At 26.7% G+C, this 25,083-nt stretch overlaps 2 protein-coding genes across 2 annotated transcripts; both read right to left on the reverse strand.

Moving 5' to 3' along the window:
* Positions 1 to 1,537: 1,537 nt before the first annotated feature.
* On the reverse strand, positions 1,538 to 16,908 carry LOC113553645 (homeobox protein rough-like). Its single transcript, XM_026957088.1, has 3 exons — positions 16,623 to 16,908; positions 10,222 to 10,459; positions 1,538 to 1,709 (listed from the first exon to the last, which is right to left on the reverse strand). Exons 1-3 carry the CDS (start codon positions 16,906 to 16,908, stop codon positions 1,667 to 1,669), a joined length of 567 nt encoding a protein of 188 aa, XP_026812889.1. The 3' UTR covers positions 1,538 to 1,666.
* Positions 16,909 to 18,027: 1,119 nt separating this feature from the next.
* LOC113553644 (intraflagellar transport protein 46 homolog) lies at positions 18,028 to 23,528 on the reverse strand. Its single transcript, XM_026957087.1, has 7 exons — positions 23,285 to 23,528; positions 22,378 to 22,493; positions 21,631 to 21,702; positions 20,091 to 20,319; positions 19,318 to 19,427; positions 19,073 to 19,185; positions 18,028 to 18,209 (listed from the first exon to the last, which is right to left on the reverse strand). The coding sequence occupies exons 1-7, from the start codon at positions 23,408 to 23,410 to the stop codon at positions 18,082 to 18,084; spliced, it is 894 nt and encodes a 297-aa protein (XP_026812888.1). The 5' UTR covers positions 23,411 to 23,528; the 3' UTR covers positions 18,028 to 18,081.
* Positions 23,529 to 25,083: the final 1,555 nt, after the last annotated feature.

Raw genomic sequence — 25,083 nt, forward strand, 5'->3', positions numbered from 1 at the left:
AAGTAACCCTATGCAATTTTTATCGATAAAATATATAAAAAAAGAGCGTTTGCTCGAACTATCAGTATTAATACGTTGGGTGATGTTATTGATTTGAGTACTTATACTCGACATTATACTATATTTATATGCATTCGATAAACACAAATTGCTGTACCTGCTGGTTTTTGTTTGGTCTCTTATTTTGAATACTTTTTTAAAAAGACTTTATACAATTATTCAATTATAAAAACTAGGTACACGTATTCTAATGTATGAAGTTAAAAAAAAAATTAATAATAAAAAATATCCACACTGAACTTTGGCATTGAATTACAAATAAAATGCTGTGATTTTTATTTGAATAGGCAATGCACTTTTGCTTGTACTGAACCATGTTGTTTTATAAAAATACAAGCAAATGATTTTATCACCAATAAAATCCTGATATTTGGTTATTAATAAATTTGTTATCATAGGAACGTACAAATAATATCCATGGGTAATATTTTTTAATCACTTTATTATTTATTTAAAAAATGTTTACAACAAATAATAGGTATATTATATTAAGTCATTTGGGAAATTAGCAAAATCGTCAATAGTTGTATCTATATATTTTATATATAATGCGATCATAATATAATATAGGTAATAAGAGGTAACAATTTTAAACCATAGCAGTTGCTCATCTTTCTCATTCAGGTTCTACAGTACAATTGAGACTTGAGCCGGGGATGATAATAAACAGCCCCTTTTATTAACCCTCATGTGCGCCGATCACTCGTTATACGCCTTTTTCTTTATAAACTCGCACGTGCTAAAAATAAACATCGATAATATAGATACGCGGTTGATGTTAATAATTATTTGTGAACTTGATTTATTCGATTCATTATATTCGTACACTACGTCAGTAGCTCCAAAATACAAAACAATATCATATGACTAGAATATGTAAATATTTTAAACACATCATATTATGTGATATTAATTACACAGTTAGTATTACACTTATCACTATTACCTCATCATATGACACAATTGTGGGTACATAATATGTATAATATAATTTACATAAAGTATATATAACTAGTAATATAATATAACTGCATAGTTTATACGCGAGAACAACATCCTATAAATATTATTTTATACATATATATATTATACAGTCCATACAGTTATCGTGGCCAAAACGACAAGCATTTAAATCGTCCGTTTACAACGTCCTGTATGTTTACAAAATATAATATTATAGTTTCGAATAGTAAAACCCTAAACGTACGTAATAATTTCGCTATTAGTACCTACACATCATTATTATAATATAATAAATAAAATAGTCACAAACGACGCGAAGAGAGATCTCTCGTAAACAATAATAATAATAATAATAATAATAATAATAATAATATTAGACATTTGAGAAATTCGTTGCTTTTCAAATGATAAAATAGATAGATGACAGCATAATATATATAATTATAATAATATACGTAACACGTCTGTCTTATTTGCGAATTCCACACTTTTCATCCTATGAGTTTTAGCGCCATTGCCGTTGGCTAATATATAGTATCATATATTATGTAGAGCATGGTTTAACAGCGATGTAGTGATAATTATTCCGAGGTATAGGTTTATCGTATTATATCGTCTATGTTTGACCACGCGTAACCCGCCGTTAAATCTTCGGTAAAATGAAACCATTTTGCTGGAACATCTGCCTGGAAAACAAAAACGATTATAATAAGATAACAGCTATATTTTACACATAATATAAATTATTATAATATATTGTGCGTTATAAATGACTGTGTGTGTGCTCGAAAAGGGGCTCAGTTTCACCGGGTGGTAGAATTAATTTTAATGTACAATACACTATTTATTAGTTAATAGGTAAATGCTATATCACATATTTTGATTTAAATCTAATTCATGAATCGTATACAAATGTTTTTAAACTTCTTAAATTTTATATCCCTTAATAAGTTAGTTGTTTACAGCCATTTTTCGATTCCTTTTATGAATTAATCTCTGTATGTATTTAACTATTGACGTTCCTAAATCCTAATCTCATGTTTTCAACTAGATTTTAAATCGTTCATAGAAACATAGAATATTTTCGTCACACATTTTACCTGCACTAAAATTTGCTAGGTATTAAACTATCCTGTAGAAAACCATTTCATATATAACTTACTATTATATTAGTAAGTATACAATTAAATTTTTGATTATCAAATTAAGCATTTTTAAGTGTTATACTATTATACTTATGTTTAATTAGAAATGTATTATTTAATTCTTATATCATGTATACCTAACCTCGTCTCTACAAAGTGATTCTTTTTATCAAACAACACTCATTAGTTTAAAATTTATTCACTTTTTTACATAAATTAATAAAACATTTTTTGATAATAGTTTTTATCATAATTTTTTAAGTTTTTTTAATTTTTTGAATATACATTTTTAATTTTCATATTCTAAAGCAAAATATTTTTCAGAGTATTTGAATATATAAAAATTGAAATATAAATTTAAAAGTGTTTAAAGTTTTGGTGAGCGAAGTAGTAAACCAACATTTTATGGAGTATCTCCGTATACCAGCTACTCCATCCCGCTCATCAAAACTTTAAATACTTGTAAATTATAAACTACTTGTCCAAAATTCAAATTGTATGTATTTGAATACTGCGAATAACATTTTGCTTCAGAAGTTCAGAATATTAAATTTATAATGTATTTTGTTCTTAATATTGTTTTGACTAGAAATTATTTAAAAAAATATTTACCGATTTACCTAGTCTAAATAGAATAGGCATAAAAACCCATACTAATGTGTTTGTTTATTTGAATAAAGATCGTCAGTTAATTATTTTTCAATTATGTAACTCAGAGCAGACTCCGTAACATTTTCCCCGTGAGGAAAATGCGTTCACTTGAAACTGAATTTATCATATTAATAAGATACACGTGCGTGTATTCTGGGTATTGTTTGTCGTATATTATAATACGACGTATAAAAGTAAGCCACCGCACGACTAACAATCACCGACATCAATATAACTTCATAATAAAATAATAATTAACATTTTAAACAGCTGTCGGAGACGTGCACAAGACCAATCGAGCTGTATGATTTGATTAGGATTCGTAACGACGGATATAATATAAGGTGCTGGGTAGGTATCTATCGGGGAGAGGAGGACGTTGGTGCGATGTATACGCGCGCGCGCCGTTTCAATAAAGGACGAGCACCGATGCAAATAACCGTGAAATCCGCGCGGGCGTACGCGAAAAACGTGAAAATAACAATAAAAATAATGCGAATAAAATATTATTACGACATCTGACTAATTTTCGCACAGTGCTTTTGTGCGGGCGCGAGGTAAAATACGCGGAAACGAATCGGCTTTGCGCCCGGCGCATTTATATAACAATATATTATACACAACGCAATCATTATGTTATTGAGTTGTATATTATTAATATAATATGGTATAGTCGTTCCCGTCGTCAGTAGGTACGGTAGTTTTTCTCTTCGAAATAAAATATACGACTAAATGCGAATAAAAGGGCAAAAATGCTGCTAATATAAATGACGTGTCTGTGTATTATGTATCTATTGTGTGTATCGTACGAGAATTTTTGTTCGTATAAAATGTATAAAATTTAAAATAAGAGCTGATAGGTCGCAGGTGTACTCGTACGTAAACTATATCTACACATTATGTACCTACCTAGCCGTTTACTTAATAATATGTATATTGAGGTGCATTGCACGAGAATCAGTTGTATCTGTCCCGGTGTCCCACACTCATCATAAGAAATATTAAATGTACGTTTCACATTTCACTTACATATATTTTTAATATTATTTAGTGTAAATATTTATCTTATATGATTAAGTGTTCACGTTAAAAATGAAACGTTATCGCTATTGACGTTTTTTTTTTTCGATATTTTAATTTCAAAACGAGTCATAATAGTATTCTTTAACTGTTATATTGTACATATACTTAAGCTTACACACATTTTATATATCATGAGTAAGGTAACTGGCACAACGGCAGTGAGTACAAATTCACCAAGCCATCATGATATCACGCAATAAATGCGGGCTGTCTAATACTCTAATAGTATCGTCTATTAACTCTTTTTATATTACGGCCAGTTTATTCAACATGTGTAATGGATATTATAATAATAAAAAAAACATTTACATATAGGTCTTAATACCCTAAAAAGCTAACAACTGTCAAAATATGCACAATACAATAAATTTGACTTTGGTAATTTAGATATATTTATTAGAATTATTAATTAATGTATATGAGGAATTTGATCAACGAATTAAGTGTTTCGGTCCATGAAATATTACAGGGCGTGCAAAGAAACACCCTGCACACCTATGTATAAATATATAATTTACAGTTAAAAAATTACAAAATATATGTTAAAATAATAGTTTAAGCTCTTGTTGTTATGAGATTCATTTCTAAATCACTTTGCTATGATGTTTTTAATGAAATTTTTACGAAAGTTCCTAGTTTGAATATTAAATTATAATATCATGTGTGTTTATACCAACTATACTTTTTTATGAATTAAATAAGTCCACTGTTATCATTCTATGAATTATCTTTATAGTTTTTTCTGTCATAAAATATACGAAAATGTATTATATTTATCATAAATAAATTTGTCATAGCTCTACGTGCGACCGTTACGTCCAAAAATGTAATAATTTTAAGTTAATCGTTATACCGTGTTTTCCTAAAAAAATGGTATAAAAGACGGTTAAACCTACTGCTATACTGCTATGTATATCTATTATAAATATGTAAACACTAACTTAAAAGAGCTTAACGTTTGGCAGTAGTATAGTCTTAAGTATTTATAGTAATTTGTATTTATTATAATATTAATACAGTCAAATAATAATTGGAGCAATTTTTTCGAAAATGCAATCAGCTTTAAGCTTAAAACTAATGTAACATTGAATAAAAGAGTTATAAGAAACGCCAACTAAAGATATTACTATGCACATATAGATTAAAATACTTAACTCACGGACGCTCTACTGTCTTACGCATAAATAAATTATTTTATGTGATTGACGCGCTCAGGATATTATTTGATAAACCATCTATAGTAGATCATAGATGAACGCGAACGATTTTGGATATAATAGTATATAACTATAACACATACAGTAATACTTTATCTATTAACAAATAGATTGACTCATGTCATGCCAATATTATATGATAATTAATAATGATATATTATGTTGCCACGATAATGACATTTTTGGAACGAAACACAATAATCGTCTTTTTTTGTTGTATTTAGAAACCACATACTTATTAAGGTATTGACTCTAAAATTATCGATTAGTAAAAATCGAACAATTTATCGGATTATTGTGTATCGATATATAAATACTGTCTACCTACTTAGTTTGTATTAAAATCACTCACTATTTTTAATCTGCATTCTACACACCAAATATATTATGATCATCAAAAAGCTTAACCTAAAGAATATTACTAGATTTTGTATTAAATTGTGATATTCTTACCACCCGAAATGAAAATAATTACTTTGTTTACGAAAAAAAAAACATATTGAATTCTTAATAATTATGTTGATAGTAATTTCTTTATATATTATTTTAATTTTAATGTATATATATACATATATATTATTTTTAAGAAATAATTTTAATTCGTTAAAAAGTGTTCGGTTTTTGAATACAACAACCTTAAAAAAATATCTGATTTTAACTCATTAAATTATATGTTTGCAGTTTTAATCTACTAAAATATTGTATTAAAATATTGGATTCGATATTTCTTTTTTTTGTTCGTACAAAGTATTAAATTTTATCGTATGGTTTACGACGTTATATTATTTACGGTAGTGACCGTCATATTTTATCAATTGACAATACCTTATATATTGTTACAGACGAACCGATGAAATAAGGATGTATTGTTGTCGTAAGAAAATTTAACAAATCAGCTTGAATACAAAATGTATTTTGTGCAGGATTCAACATTATTCGCAGTATTTCGCATGTTTATTCTACCGAAATACTGATACAGTAGATATCTCTGGTATCTATTATTATTATTGTCCACATATACACAATCATAATAATATAATATATTATATCGATGTTAATCCAATCTTCGTATCATTTCAGTGAGTGCATATTATATTAAATCTTTAATATATTTTAGACAGCTGAAGTCTATCTGAATATATAATACATGATTATGTTTAATGGTTTAAACAATGAATAATAATTAATAACATATTTTAGGTCTAAAGTTATGGTGTAGTAGTGCACTAGTACCGCAACTAGAAGGGCACTGAGGGGTGACCTCACCATGAATGTTTTTTTTTGGAATCATTATAAGTTAAAGTTATATTATTAATATATTTATAAATTATAAAATTCAAAGTGAATTTTTGATAAGTTATTCGTGATTTGTACTCATAAATAGCTAGAAGTATAATGATTAAGTATTGATTAAGTATGATGTTAAAATAAATGATTCAATTTCATATCAAATTAGGTATATTATTTTTTTTTTATAAATACGTGGTGCCCACACACACTGAACCTAGTTAATCAAAGTGCATATAAATAATGGATATAACCGTAATCCCTAAAACATAATGTTATAATTTAGAATATTGTAACTTGGAGACTTCCTACTGTTTTTTTTTTTATTCACTGTACATTTAGTATGTACAATGTACATTGTATGAATATTGAATACTGCGAACGAACGACATCGCAAAGTTATAATTGTTACTATAATTGTTTATAGTAAATTTCTGTACAAACCGTGACCTTTGTTATGTTTTTGATCATTTAAATTTTTTTAGTTGCTTCATAATAATTTATTTTATTTTTAGTAATCCCTTTTATTTATATACTTATAAAAGTTCAAAGTTATGGTCTTGTATTCTTTTTATTAATAATATTCGAATTAAAAATGAAATGTCATGTTTACAACACAAAGTAATATACTTATATAAATTAAGTTATACATTAATTAATGGTTTACAATAATGTTAATACGTTGTTATGTTAAATGTATTTTTTTAGTTATTTACAATATTAACATAATAATTGTACAGTAACAAGAAAAAAAAAATGATGTTTAATAAATAGTTAATGAACAAAGGGGTAATAAAGTAATAGGTGATAAGTATGTATTTTAGCATTACAAAAAATATATAAAAAAAAAAACATTTAGTGTCCTTCTCCCAAAAAAAACAAAACACAAAAATTCTATCCACAGCACTGTAGTTTGGAATTGAATATGATCGTAATGGAAATTAGTCACGATATACAACATTACGACTATAATATAATAAATCAAAACGGTTACGATACGTATATTAGGTATCTCAAAAATCATTATATTTATATATAGCTGTTATTTATTTATTTAAACTGGCACCATGCAAATCTTAACGTTGTTTTCAATTACTTATTACTTTCTATTTATCGTCTCATTATTACGAAAAACGTTTGTATTTAATAATGCAACTATTATAATTTAACTAAATCCCAGGACTATTAAATCTAATATTCTTTTAGCTAGTTATACGTGAAGTAAAAAACACAACATATAATTAAACATAATATAATTTGGTTAAATCGTAAACATTTAAGTTAGTTTACCACGCTTTGTTTACTAATTAAATATACCAATAATAATCAAATGGACAATTGATTAGTGTAGTGTCCGGACAACGATATATTTATCAAGCATATAATATTATTCATTAGTATATTGGCATAAGTGACCAAAGAATAATAATTGCCGTTTTTCTATTTTTAAAGCATTTTTTAGTGCCTTCAGATAATTTTATTAATTATAAATGCATATTTATGCATTGTATGAACTTTCAATGTAAATTATGAAATTTAAAATATTAAATCAATAAATATTGTTTTTATAATATTATTGGCATTTATAGATTCTAATTATTCTATAGATATTTTTTATCTATAACGTTAATATTGTTCTACTTATAGGTAATGTGATAACGTATTCATCTATCTACAATCATTATCCAATGTTTTTTCAAACAAATAACGACTAATAAGTCAGTGGATATTACTTACCAATACGATCAAACCAGTATTGTTTTAAGAATAATGTTTATTTATTGTGCGGGTTTAAGTTTAATATTTTATTTTTTTTTACCTCGTATTGTTAGTTTAGTAAATATAAAGAAGTTGTTAACAATTTTAAAAATTAAACCAACAATATTATTTATGATTTGTATTATATAATAATACATAACTTTAGTTGGTAATAACTAATAGTCAATAGGTATATAATATTTTAATGTAATTTATTAATTTGTATGTATTGTTTTATTGCTATAAGCTTTTGCATAATTCAATATTTATAATTTTATACATTTCTTATCAATACATCGAATATTTAATATAATATGAAAAATATATCAGCTTTAAAGACCTTGGCATTTCCTTAATAATAAACTCCAAACCTTTTTTATTAAACATTTATTAAATAATATAAAAACAAATCATTAAAACATCTTGGATTTATCAAATTGTAATAAGTAATAACTCCAATGCTTTTCGTCTTATCTATATATCTTTCATTAGATCTACTCTTAATATTTTTTTTTTTTTATCAAATAATTTACCATCTCCATACTTTCCCGATCATAAAATATCATTGGAAGCTGTTCAGTATAAATATTTAGATTTTGTATGTTATCCTTGCAATATCATCGTGTACCTCATAAATTTCTTATGCTGCAATTTCAGATTTCGTGCTCTCCACTTCCTTAAATATAATTTTATATATACTTCCTATAATGTAATGTTTTCAAAATAATATCGGTGGTACTATAAATTCCTTAGTAATTTGTTTCTTTTAGCTCCGGAGCGTATATTATCATCAGATCAAATATTACATTTTATATTCCCGCTAATTTAAATAGTTATGCGACGAACTGTCTTATAATGTATTTATCAAAAATATACCTATAACATAAACTATTTTAGGAATCAATCATTATTATTTTCAAGTTAATTTTAAATTATATTTTACATACCAACTTAGTTAACAATGACTACTAGATATTACTATTGAGTATAAATCTCAATACCTAATTGCAATATTAATCATCATTCTTGTAAATTATAACTTTTAAGTTAAAGCTAATAAATTTCTGTTTTTTATTCTATTCCGTGTACAATGGTGGGAGAAAGGGTTCAGACATGTGGTAAAAAAATCTTATACCATAATTTGATTGATCACATGGACCTACCAGATTAGGACCATTCCCTCTCGTCTATCAAAAACGAATATAACTGTGTATCATATTGTATAATTTATTATAGGTAGTAAGTTAGGTATAAATATATAACGCAAGTGTAGGAATTAATGCTTTTTTATCAGTTAACATAATATCTTAATAGAATTCAAGGTCATATTACGTTGGTGATCTATTGCTTAGTTATCTTTGTTGCATTTTAGTTTATGATAAAACTATGTCACTATACAAAATAAAAAGTTGATTTTTAAATTTTATTAATGAAGTGAAAAAATGTTTTAAATTGAAAAAAGTGTTTTTAAACTATCTATAATACCCTAAAAAATTAAATAGTTAGAATATGCATAAATAATTTTAGGTGAGACTCACGTCTTCAGATTTAAATTATCTAGTATCTAATTATCCCTACTTCAATTTCGATTTGAAATAGATAAAAGTTCAAATGAAAAGTTTTTTCCAACATCTCTAATGTAGGATGGAATGTGAACATATTGAATTTTAAATAAAAAAAAATATGTAATTTTTAACAAAATTTTAACTATTTTTAGGCAAAAAATTTAGAATCATTTCTCAAATGCGTTTATGTAGTTGTATTAATATTTAAAACATTAAGAGTTAAGTTCATACACATATATGCTTGCATAATCTACATGTAGTCCTACATTTTGAACCGTGGTTATATTCTCATAATTTTTAATAAACCTTATTGACTATATTACTTTATGTGTTGATTTAATTTATATTTTTAAATGCATTTATTTTCTAATATTCTGTATCAAGTATATAACGATTAAAAATTGAAGAGACGTTTTAAATTAATATTTTATTGCTATGTGCGTGATAACACCTAATATATAAACAAATAATAATATAAATATATAATCTCACCTGATTTGCTGGTCATAATGTGTCTTTTCCAGTCTCTTGTCTTTGGCCCTACGATTTTGAAACCAAATCTTTACCTGCGTTTCAGATAAATCTAATGCAGTGGCCAATTCCGATCTCCTGTTCCGGGACACATACTCGTTGTTCCTGTATTCCATTTCCAAACTTAGTGTCTGTTCTGGACTGAACGTAGTCCTCTGCCGTCGAGGTGCCCGGCCTTCTTTCCGTCGTCTCCTTTCAACTAAAATCCAATTACACGTCATGACACATCGTTAAAAACATAATTATAGTGATTCTAAATTTCTAAAACATATTGCATTAGCCGAGAAAACTATGTGCGTATATTATTTCTGTCAATCGACTTTAGCCATTTTCATAGTCTAAACAGCAATTTGACGTTCCACATTCCGTGTTATTGACATTAGTTTATTAGGTACTATTTATTTTTATTATTATTACATACAATATATTAAAATATACCCGTTGTATACCTATAAATTGTGTTATAATCGAATGGAATAGGTTCACCGTGTTAATGTATTTATTATTATTATTATTATTATTATTATTACAAGTAGGCAGTATAGGCAGTTGATTAGGAAACCTACGAAATATTTTCGGCGGCTAAGTATGAGGGTTAATTGTTGTATTCTGACATTATTACACAGTAAACGGCGTATATTAACTTGTAATATAATAATGACTATACCAGTCATAGTCAGCCAAGGCAACTATACGACTTCCGAGTATCGTATTCCATATGTTATAAGATGTGATTTAAGAAACTTTAGATGGCATATGGTATACCTGTGTATGTCTAATAGGGGTCAATATTAGAAAGATTTCCTTTCTACACTGAGTATTATGTAGTTTTAGGCTACAAAATCTTTAAATACGTCACAAATTTATCGGAATATATGTATACAATTACCATAAGTACCTACGTTTAAACTTAAAACCTAAAATATACATAAGTTTATTTAATAAATATTATGTTTTTTTAAATATTGTTGATAGCTATATTATGTGCATCATTTAGAGTATACTAAGGTAAGTAATACTTAGTTTTGCATGAATGACCACAACACAAAATTGATAATCATCTGGTATTCTGCAATTTAATAATTTTAGGAAATGTTTATACTATTTTATCATTTATATAAAAGATATATTAAAAATATACACCTTCCTAAATTATATATATTATTATATAAATTATAAAATAAGGTTTCAACAAATTTTGCAACAATACAACTTATTTTAATACTGTCGTGAGTTGTATTATAATTCATTAACATTTCACATTATTGTGTAACATGCAACGTTACTGATAATTTAGTATGCAATACAGTTCAGACACTTAGTCCAAAGTAGGGGATATTTTGTGTATTAAAATATCCCTCCTTCTCTTGGATATATAAATTTATAATTCAAAAATATATTATATGCTAAATATTCTTTAAGTTAGGTTAGGATAGATTATATTTTTCATATATTTTGTTTTAAAAAACTTATTTTCTTTAAAAAATTTTTGCTATGCACCTGACGCTGTTAGTATTTCATTAATCTTTGTTATAATTAAGATAAATAAGATTTCTCAAAATTTAAACATATTAACATCAATGAAATATAATATAACCCTATAAATTTAATAATGATAAAATATAAAAAAAATATGTAAAGTACTTGAAGTTATTTACTTCTACAGTTCTACAGGAGTAACATTTATATAAAAAAAAATAATTAATAATTTATATAACTATGATAATTTGCACGCATCAAATAATATTATTTTAAATATTTTCATGAATTTTGTTTATGTATTATTAAGTGATGTTAAATTATTATAGCACGCTAAAATAATAATAATTCGTATTAGTTGTAACTAAAATATCGACAATTTAGACAGACTTAAAATAGTATAACGTGTAATACTAATTAGCTGCAATTTAATATCAGTTGTATTAACTTAAATTAACAGTTAAATATAACTTACTTAATATAAGTATATTCAATAAAAATATTTAATCAACGTGTGTGCTGCATTAACTTGCTACAATACTTAATTAATTAAATAATCATAAATAAACTATTAATTTTTACATACGCTATCTATCAATATTATAATAATATAATTATATAATATATCTATATAATCCTTTATATTTTAATATCATGATTTATATAATTCAATTATAATTAATAGGTACTTAACTTTTTATAATCAAACAATTCATAAGAAATAATAATATTATTAAATGTATGTAGAATATATTTTTATATTTATAATTTGCGCCTAATATGCGTATTGACTGATCCAGTAAGAAATATTCCATATTTTTGTAATTGGTAAATTATGCTTACCCACCAAAATAATACCATGATAATTAATTTAGAAAATTACGGCATGTAACATAATATGTTGATTATAAATCATCATTAAACTGTACGTCTTAATTTTTAATATAACCCTTTGTTTTTTTTTCAAATAAGCTAAAGATGATTGACTTCTGTAATGTTATGTTATATACTGGATCAAATAAACGTAATAATATTATATTTAATGAAGAATAATAATTATTACACTTGTGTAATACAAAATGCATTTAAAGGGGCAAAACGAGTTCTGCCTACAGACACCTACATCATTTAATGAGCTCTTCGCTTTATAATAATATTAAAAGTGAAGGATAACCTGACTCAATATACAGCATTTCAGAGATGAAATAAACATTACCGACATTCGGGCTTGTAGAATGTGTAATAGTAAAGAATAATATACCAAAAAAACTTATCGGCACGAATACTTCACATTAGAAAAGTATCACAGATATATACTAATTTAATTTACAATGCATATTATTATGGTAAATTATGAATGTACGTAATATCGTCATGTGGACAACGGCAAATGTCTTCTGATGTATGAAAACACTGCAATACCCATCATATTTTTATTACATCGTTTTTATGTACAGTTGACATTCATAATATTAAACTGTTGCAGTTATATGCATTCAATGAGACAATATTTTAGAAGGGTAAAAATGGAATTATTCGTTAACAGATTTTTATACATGTATACACTATAGGTGTTACACAACAAGTTATGATAAAAATATGTCAGTTAAGTTACATATCACATTATATTATTTAATTCGTATGACAATAAACTATAATAATATTATCATGTTGCGACATTGTATAACAAAATTATTGTGTCTATACCTTGTATTATACATCAAATAATGAAATAAACGAACGTGTAAATATCGAGTACCTACCTATATCAAAATTAAATAGATACTCATAATATTATATATGTTCATATGACAAAATAATATGTTCTAAAAGCACTGCACCGTTATGATTATTAATTATACGCTATGTATTAAAATCAGCTTTATTCACATTTATCTTATTTGCCTATAAATGTATTTATTTTTTTTTGATACACAGAAGACGCTATTAATGCATCGATATTATCAATAGGTGTACATAATATTATTAATATGCACACCGTTTTTTTCTTCAAATTACCATAAATATATATTTATTATTAAAAAAAATGTGTAATAAAACATTGTCAAACACATCTATTATGTAGATGATGCCACGGTGTTCATGCAAATATATTTTTAATTTTAAAATTAGAATAGTATTAGTTTCCAGTGTAGTATTTGAATTTTAAATATTATCAATAACTTGATTACAGTCTAAACTGTTATAATGTAGTTATTAAATATAATAATATGTTACAATAATTTATCGTTTATCATATAATTCTTCAATATTTCACATAACGTATTATATATTTTAATGGTAATAATTATAGTAATGATTAGTGCGTATAGGGCAAAACAAATTTTTTCCAAGAACATTATTCATAGACTTTTAAATTATAATATTAAAGTGCTAAAAATAAAAGTATAAGTACATTATAAGTACACGGATGTAAAATTAAATATTTTGTTGTGTAACTAAAAAAAATCCTTAAACTGTCATTTAGGCGTGGACCTTCGAAATTTAATTTATGATACATAAAAGTAGCATAATATTTTGAATTATATTATTACCATTAATATAATGTCTTATAGGACATTGGATTTATCGTATTAAATATCAATAAAAACAAATAATAATTTTTCTAAATCTTCTCCATATTTTTTTTCAACCTGACTTCTTTAATATATTTATAATATAAATTCTTTTATATACAATATTTTCATAAACACATAAACATTTAGATTAATTTTATGCTATAGCCCATTTAAACCACGAACCTATTCATACAAATCGGTATTGACTCAAATGTTAATAATAATAATATATCTATGATATTATATATATACCTTACACCTAATTTTATAATAATTATAAAATAAATGCAATGTTTTTGAAAACATTTCAAATTCATTCTCCTATATTATTGATAATAAATAAATCACTATGTTGAAAATTTAAACATATCATGAAATATACTTATAGTAATTATATAGGCTGACAGATTGTCATCGCTCAGAATCATTTTTGAAATGCAATAATTTATCATTACATTCAAATTTAAGAAATACAAAATATTACAGTAGCTTTCTCGATAACGAAATTTAGTTAACAACTACTGTGCAGTAGATTAGTGATACCTATATACTTTCCCCCTTTTTCCATTATGTTCAAAACAATTAGTTGTAACCTAGCTCATATTATTATGTAATCTATGAAATAGCTATATAATTTTTCAATCAACATTATTTATGTTAACTAATACACATGGTTTTTTTATGTAGGACATTCAATGTCTGACAACTGTTGTGTTTTCGACAAAGATGTTTACACATAGTTTGAAGTAGTTATACCTGATTATTAGCTATAATAACACTACGAATTTTAGTCGTTGAGATATTTTAGGTGTTTAAATTAATTATTGATTTCATAATCGAACCAAAATTACTTTTATGTTAATGACTTATGAGTAAATATCGAATATTAAAAAAAAAGTCTTATAAATAAGAAGAATATACCTACAATTGTAATATAAGAAGTATGCTAAACTACATGTAAACATCTATTTAAATTCACCGTCAATCGATATCGAAAATTAACATACACTGCCTAATTATTGTGCCGTATGATAATAATATTAAATATAATTTATAATTTCATTAGAATGTTATGCTTCAAGATCAAGTGTTTCAGATAAGACACTACTTACACAGTTTACAATTTTTTACATACTAGATTACTAGCATAATAAATTGTATATAATCACATTGGACTGTCGTTTACTTAATACTATCATATTATTATCGACAAGATTAATGAATCAGAATGATAGATATAATATATTGACACAATGACTATAAGATTTCTATATTCCTTATGTGGTAATAAATCATATATATATGATTATGTGAAGTAATTATTTTATTGTGAACATGCAGTGAACTTATTTTTTTAAAAAAACTTTTCAGAAAAACGGTATAAATTATTTTACATTGTTCTATGATTTATTAATCATTAGGTAAAGAGACATTTTGTGCTTATAATTTAAAAACTTGACGTGTTTTCTTATGAAACTTAAGTGGTGGACTTACGATAAAATAATTACCATATATCTTTTTATATAACTCTTGTATGGAAAGACTTCAATAATTTTCCACACCAAATTCATTTGTTTAGTCACACTTATACCATCATTTTTCTAAAAATAAATATATTTTCAATTTTTATCATTATAACGCTTAATTTTCTACTTTTAACAATAAATGACTTAACCTAACCTCACATGCGTTTTTAATTCTCTTATTTCAAAATAAAATATTGTTTTACATGTAAAAATCAAATTTCGAGGGTTATTTATAAGTAACTTAAGTTAAAATGAACGAAATGAAGTGGTACAACAGAAATATACCACAGTATATCAATTAGTCCTGAACCAAACGGGTCTGCTGGATTCATTGACGTACTAACCGGACGGGAGGTAAGGGATAACCCCCCGAAATGTTTTTAAAACAATTAGTTTCTTATGAGATAAATATTTTTGATCATCCAAATTGTTTATTTAAGAACTATAACCACCTGCCCTCTCAAAAATTCGGGTCTCAGTACACCACCAACTTGATGACTACTTTACACCATTTCTTTAACTTTAAACGCTTATAACAGTTGTAACTAATTATGTCCGAAATATGATTTTTATAAACCGAAATGCTTCGAATAATTTTCTGCTTTAGAATACGAAGTGGAAATGTATGTTGTCATTCAAAAGTAGTAAATAACTAAAAATATGATAAAAGCAACTGTAAAAATATGATTCAGTATATTATTTTACATAAAATATGTAATACGGTATACCGACATCGTGTAGCCGGCCCTATCATCAAGCGGACGTATTATATACTCACGGAAAGCGGTCAAGCCGGCGGCGAAAGTGTGTTCAACGTACGCTGCGGTGGGCCGGACGACCACGACGGTGTGCTGCTGTAGTGACGGGTCCGCGGCGGCTGCGAGCTGCACCGGGACGGACGGCCGTCGCAATCCGTACCACTGTTGCAACGGGACGTCGCCGGCGCGGCCGTGAAGCGGACGACGGGCGTGCTCGGCGGCGGCGGCGGCGTCCGTCTCGTACAACATGGCGAAAAACTTTCTGGGCGAAAGCGGCCTGCGGACGGCCACTCCGGATTCGGCCATGGCGAGGCAACGGCGGCAGTGCTCAATATATTATGTCTGCAAGTGTGCGCGCGTCCGTGAGGGTCCGAAGGGACTGGACACCGCCGCCGCCACCGCGGCCACGCACGGTAGACGGCACCGACGCGCCGCCGCGGAGGGCGTGTCCCACGCATTTATTGTTATTGTCATTATTAGTGTTTTTAAGGGTTGATACCGTGTAATCCGATCCGCCACAATGCATTGAGGGGGAGGGGTGTATGTCGTCGGCGCGCACGCGCTCTCTCACTCCCCCGCCATCGAAATCCCATGCACGCCCTCCGTTTCCTTAACCACGCGACCATTTAGTCACGTTCCCACCCCTTTGGTACACTGTGCACTGTGCATATCCTACCCCGCTGCTGCAGGTGCGGTAAACTGTTTCTTATTTACGTAATAGTTTATGTTATTTGGTCGTTGACATAATAATATCACTTAATAGGTTTATGACAATCATTATGCACCGTATAAACACTTATTCTTCGATACTAATAGATAATACGCGTGTAATAACTGTCGACATCTGCAATAAGATGACTACTGGCTATCATTCCAATATTTGGTGTCGGGTGAATTTTTTTAAAAAATAATACAATTATTATCTACAGATATTACGGAATATGGAATTAAAATGGTTAAGATTATACTGCTTCAATACTAAAAGAAAATAATCTCGTTAGTCGTTACAGTAATTATTATTTATGATTCCCATTACTAGTTTAGACAGTGCTAAACCGTTTTTGTCTACGTATGATAATAATATAATCTCATCATTTTATATAATAAGTGCAAATATTTCGAGATTACCGATATGAAGAGGACGTGATTTATGTATCTAGAAGGCATGGTTTAATAATAGGGATAGTAATTATAGTATATATTATTATTTTATGGTGAATTATGGTTAGGTATTATAATAATTCTGTATTATTATTTTATTTACGATCTTTCACCCATAAACGATTAACTTCTAGGACACAGAACTATTAAACTATGCTCGATTGTTATATTTATAATATATTTATATATTTTGTTACACATACAAAATATAAAGTAAATAATGATACTACATATATATATATATACATACAATTCACTGAATGACAACACCGTATATTTAAATTGTAAATAACACTTTTGTGTTTAGAAGTAATGCGATTAACTGTTATTGTCCGAAGCTAGAACAGTTGTGTTTTGAGCCCGAGAGTTCTTGATAGCCAAGTACACGGAAAACAACAGGTGTAGAGATTCAACTTTTGTGTCGGTTTTTGGGATTCCGAAATAATCTGAAACAGATTTCAATCGCACGATTTAGTGTACGCGTACGGTTGTTTGAAGTTCTGCGAAATTACAATATTACCGGTCGAAGAAGTAAAAAATAAACAAATTAAAAAGTCATGTTGAACTTAATAGGTTACCGATTATATACTTATTTTGCTGACGGGAACCAGAATCTATTGCTTTTATAATATATACTAGTTTATTTACAAATTAAGTCAACAAACATCGATAATATACTAGATACACAGCTAGCGATTACACACGTGACGTCTTGAAAGTGATAAATCTTCATTTTTATTACAATATTATATAGTATATAATTTAATAGTTATATAATTTGTTTACTGACAATTTTTTTTTCTGTCCATCAATCAGAATAGTATATTATTTTACTTTATGGAAATAAAATAAAATCGATAGTTCCTTATAATATATTATTCTAAAGTATTTATATTGTTTTATAAGTTACTACACTTACACAATATGTAGCTGATATTTGTACCTATTATTAATATTATAATACTACATAATTAATATTATTAAAATAATTTAAAACGATACCTGTTTTCTATTCACTATATACAGAAATAAAAAAGAAACGTGATATATATTTTTGTATGTCTAGTACGTTATACTAAATATCATACGTCCTCAGATTTATATATTTATGCACATAAAATATTTAATACTCGTACTTCTCCATTATCATAAAATATATACATATGTATAAAACTTTAATATAATATTTAAAAAAATCTTATCTATTGATCGATTACACATTTTAATGGAATTTAATTCGAGTCTTACAAATATTATTTACGCGCCCCAATATATTTTTTTGCCTTAAAAATAAAATCAATATACGCACCACAGACTTCATCTATAAGAGTCAATAAATCAGCATTTTCGAAATCCGGCATGCTCTTCTGATTGCTGTCACCCATCCACGGTTCCATTATTGTTTCTACGTCTGGCATTTTCCTGTTGACGCACAAAATATCAGTATACACTAAGCAATATGTCGTGATATTATATAATATACAAATTAAGAATTTCGTATATTATATTATATACATATAGTCGTATAGAGTATATTTATCATTACCTACTTACTTGGAATAAAAAAAAGCTGAAGTCTTTCCGCGGTTCAATTCATTTATGTCACGTATCCATTGATCGATGACTTTTGGATTTTTTTCAGCGCTTTCCAATTTTTTCACCACCTTTAACAAACCCTCAAGTACTATAGCAACTATTATTATTATAAAACAATAACCATTTCATTATTAAACATTAATCGCAGTACATAACTTAAAACATGGAATCATTACAACCACTATAATATTCGTGATTAATTGTGTACCTATTCATTTAATATATAATTTATAGAGTGATCTATTTAATTATAATACAATATAACCTATTTAATTTTCTAAGTCAATTATCATATGGTTGTAAAAATGTTTTTATACAATTCGAAGTACAATTAATACATCATTTTTAATTAACAAAATTAACTTTTATTCAGTCATTTATTTTTAGGTTTTATATTGTTATAATGTTATACGAAGAACAAGCTATTACTTTTATGTAAATACAATTACCAAATATTGAATAAATAGTCTTATTAGTATACATTTATTTTTTTAGACAAGTGCAGATGAAAATAGCAAAAGGTACCTCACATAAGTTGTGATCCTCTAACTTCGCTCCTTATAGTAAAACATTAGATTTTTTTGTGTATGTAAAAAACATGTGGTCTTAAATACTTTAAACGTGTAACGTAAAAAAAACACTTTTTTTTCAAATTTATGCAGTCAGTTAAGTAAGCCACTTTGTTATTTACGTATATTGTTGTGCTAATAATTAGCCTCCCACCCACTCACCAACGACTTGGATGATGATGAACTTGACGCCCGGAGCTGTAGGTTAAGCAGACACGGATCACTTTGGTTTAAGCATGGCTCGTCTAAGTACTCTAGACCAAGGCCCATCTGTATGGATGGATCGGGTGCAATTACTTTGATAAACGCGTCCGCATCACCAACGGCTGGTAAGTAATCCGGTATGAACGGCTGCAACTTAAACTCGAGTTTCGTCTTCTGAGGATAGTACCTAAAACGGGACACGTCTACGAGCATATTATACTATACAAAATGTATGGCGATGATGTCGTATCGAGCTTGTATACTATATAATAATATATAATAATATATTAATTGAATATACTTAATGTATATTTTTGTAGTTCTTTGAATTTTTAAAATATTTATATAAATCAGCTTTATAAATTAGATGTCTTAGTTGATTTGACACGCTGAGTTTAAAAATCAAAATTTCAAAATATAATAATTATGGCTTCTTAATAATGAAATCATTTTTTAAATAATTTTTCTATAAAATAATAGTAATAATAAAAAAGTTATTGTCGGGAACAAACGTGTCTAGACACTCATCAATTAATATAAGAGTTAATCACAATATTATATAATGTATTGAGGATTCGATACAGACTGTTTTTAAGAAATTCAATTTAAGCAATTTCTCAAGTGTGTGCGTGCAAATCATGCGAATGTGCGCTCGTAACAATAAGTGACTATTGTCGTGTGACTGTGTAGAAAAGAGATAATCACGATTGTGAACTAACATAGTCACTGCCACCATATTTTAATTAACGAGTATCTAATATTTTTTACTAAAAGTTAAGTAAAATATTGTGATAAAAAATATAAAAACATAATTAATTCAGTGTGAAACTATAACTTGAGATCAATTACCCAACCTATTTATTTATTTTTTCAATTTTGTTTATTTGATGCCCGCGGCCCACCACATATATTTCTCGTATTTTCAATGTTCTAATCATCTTTTATACAATTTTTCTTTCATACTGCAGATAAAAAAGGTACGAAAAACCGTGGCATTAAACATAATAATAATACCAACACGATAAATACAAAAATTTGATATATCACCATATCAGTTTATTTAGCGAAGTGAATTCAACGGACGTGATTCGTTGAGGAAATAATAAAAGCTATCCAAATTTTGGTCACCTGCATAAGTTTATCTATTTTTATTTTTATTTTGTACAATATTATTCATAAATATAATTTTTCATACTTTTGTATTTATTGTGTTTTTTAGTGTTGCGGTTTTTCTCACCTTTTCTTATCTGCAATAAAAAAGAAAAATTGTATAAAAGATGATTAGCGCATTTAAAATACGAGAAATATAAGTGGCGGGCGTCAACTAAACCAGTACCAAATTAAATTTAAAAATGTCTACATTACTAGTTTAATTAATACGATGGAATAAAAATGTTTACTTTAGAAAAAACGATCGAATCGAATGCTCTTAAATAATATGCTATATAACCACAATATTGTTATAATGATCTTACATAATTTTTAATGATGTACTTACATTGATATGTATTTAAATACGTCTTTAATATCTTGGGACAAGTGTAGAAGATCGACGTCTTTATTGTAATCCCTAGTACAGTATACATTTATTTATATTGAAATATATTTAAGATTAACAATATTATATTCAAATTACAAATTATTTTTTTTTTAAAGGATTTAGTAAATATACTATTATAAAATCATATATTTATTATTGTATTCGCATTTAAATACATATGGTTTATTGGCATATGTTGTATTATGTACATGTATTTCAATAATATTTTGAAATCATCAAATTATTTACCACATTAGAAAATTAAATACATTATTCATTAAATGCATTCTGAACATCTGGCAATGTGATTATGAATGAGCCCCGTTAATTGGGTTTTAGCTGAGACATTTATGAATAAATGAAAAAAAAATCACTTTAATACGACTTTAAGGTAAAACCGTTTAACGAGTAAGTCCATGAATACTATACTTTATATAAATAGATATATGAATAATGTATAATGTATATACTATGTATACTGTATTACATATATATGACATTATAAGCCTTCAGCAGACAGCAATATTGAAAAACGTGTTAGACCATTTGTCTGTTCGCGAGTATTTCGTAATTAAAAAATGTAAAAAAAAAAAATGAATGTATTTTAGAAAAAAAAATCACGATTATTTCGTTCAAATTAGAATATTATTAACATTTAATACAGATATAATAAAGTCTATAAAAATTAATCGCATTGGATTTTACCTTTGAGCTTCGTGCACGTCAAAACTGTCAGGATCTTCTTTCACGGCTGCGTCCACTTCTTCGTAATCTACCGCTTGGAGTCTAGACCTGGACCTCCGACCTGAACCGCTGGACATCTTTTTAAATAAAATATATAATATATTATCTAAATAATATATGTATTAATAAATTTTTTATTATAAATTTAATTATTGTATAATAATAATAATAATAATAATAATGGCCAAATTAAAAAGAAGCGGGAAAAATCAAAATTTTATCATAACATTTTTAGCAAAATAGAAAATATGTAAATATTTGTAGGTGATATAATACTTTATAATTTATTTTGAGCTTAATCAATTGCATTGTAGTATTATTAAATAATACTAAAATATAATTAATAATGTGTAATAAAACTACCGACATAGTAATTGTTAGTTTTACAATCCTTAGTTTAATAATTTAGAACATCTTCTGGATCTGACCTATTATAACCATGGTTAAAATAGTATATAAACGTCATTAACTCAAACTAGTAATACAAGAGTTGATAACAATAACTAAAACCTGCAGGATAAAACTTTTGAAAAGTTATGATCGGATCAAATTAAGGATTTGAAAGCTTTATATTACAAATGTATTGTATAGTATCAATAGTATAATACATTAATATTTGTTACACGCCAACACTACTATATTTCATTGATTTTAATATTATTAATATTTAATGATACAACGTAGATAATTAAAATAATTATTTTTTGTTTCAATATGTTATACCTATAGGCTATAACCAAATAGGACATAGGCTGTATCATTAAAAAAAAAAAAAAGAATGCCAGGAGAACTCTTTAAATACCTATCCAAATCTTCTTCCTCCTATTGTTTGATCACTTAACATAATATAATTATTTTTAACTTATACCAAAAGCTTTCGCTGTTTTGCACTGGGTGTCCTCAAATCTCTGCTGCTGTCGTTGTCGATACTGCTATCTGATGACTCACTGTCGACATCCTCGGCATCCTTGACGTCGATCTCTTCGTCATACATTGCACTATACAGAGGATATATATTCGGACGCAAATATTTTAATACAGTGTATGACGTGTATTCTTTACGATAGAGAGATATAAATAATAAATATATATATATCGATGTGGCTCTTCACGTGAAGGCTATAATATGATACAGTAGGTATTCATATTATACACGATTTATACTTGATAACTACTGTTTTGGTTAATAGTGCCCGGTGTTGCCGTTGGTAACTAGGTACCAGCTGTTGTACCTACGCTGCAGTGGTCGACGATTGATTTTTTATTTGAATTTACAAAACGCGCTACTGAAGCGCTCTATGTTATGTTATATACAATAATACAATATATTGGTATATAACTACGTAAACAATAATATATATTATATCAAATCAACAAGTTAAATAATATGCAAACATTTTAACGGTGGTTTTAACCTTATAAATTTTAATAGAAAGATAGTGTGAGGAATTTGTTATTTCAATTAATCTGAAATAATAATACAATTTACAATAAACTATTCTAGAAAATAAATCTGTGGCATGGTGCAAGAAGAGCCAATATTAAAAAAGAACATTATAGCGGGAAATTTAGTTGTAAAATGGGGCAATTTAAAAAAAAAAATAACCAAAACAATAATTATGGATTTTATGTTAAGGTTTTGGAATTACTATAACTAAATTTGTTTCCATTCTTAATTTAATAAAATATCTTAATGATTATTACTACCTTCCAGTGGGTTGAAAACTAAAAATTAAAATACACAATTTTAATAATTATAAACATCTTATCTTTTTATTTTATTAAAACCCAATAATATAATACAATTTCACATAATGTTAGTAACTAATAATTATAAACTTTATTGATTGATTTCAAAACGCAAATGTGGTATCTATAAAATAATATTATATAAGACTGGAAATGTTGAAATAAAGACATTATATTTACGTATATATAGGTACCTACTACTATAGGCCTATCGAGTATCGACTTATATCAAAATGGCTAATGTATGTGTCAAGTTGGTCATACTGCATCAGAGAAATTGGCTGTTTTAACTTTTAACGCTTTAAGTTATCAAATAACATAATCAAATATTATAATGGCATATAAGTCAAATAATCTCAAATTAGTCCAAATGTGGCCTTTCTTACACTAAGTCACAGAAATATTATATGTAAAAAATAAATGTATGTAAATATAATATGTTTATGCATTCCTACTTAGAAATAAATACATATCATATTATATATAAATATATTATCAAAATGTTTTAAATTGTAAAAACATTTAAGACTAATGAAGATGAAGCATCAATGTATTTATTGTTTTTAATACAAATAATCATAACTAAAGCCACATATACGTATAATATTATTTATAAGTTATAACTTCTTTCTCCCTCTAAATTGAGCCGAGTCATTTCATTTTTACTACTTATAATCATAATAATACTAATTTATATTTATTGATCCGCTAGGTTTGATTTGACGTCTTTATACGTATTACCTAGGTATATTGTTTTTCTTCTATTTATTGTATAATGTTAAATCATTTTTCCAAACTTTTTAACGTTACTCTTACTTATTCTCTTCACTATTTTTATTATTATTACCTATTATACTACTCTTTTGAAATTGGACAGTTGTCCGTAAAATAAAATAAAAATAATATATTAGTAATATA

Source organism: Rhopalosiphum maidis, chromosome 2, assembly GCF_003676215.2.
Source record: "Rhopalosiphum maidis isolate BTI-1 chromosome 2, ASM367621v3, whole genome shotgun sequence".
NCBI classification, from domain to species: Eukaryota; Metazoa; Arthropoda; class Insecta; order Hemiptera; family Aphididae; genus Rhopalosiphum; species Rhopalosiphum maidis.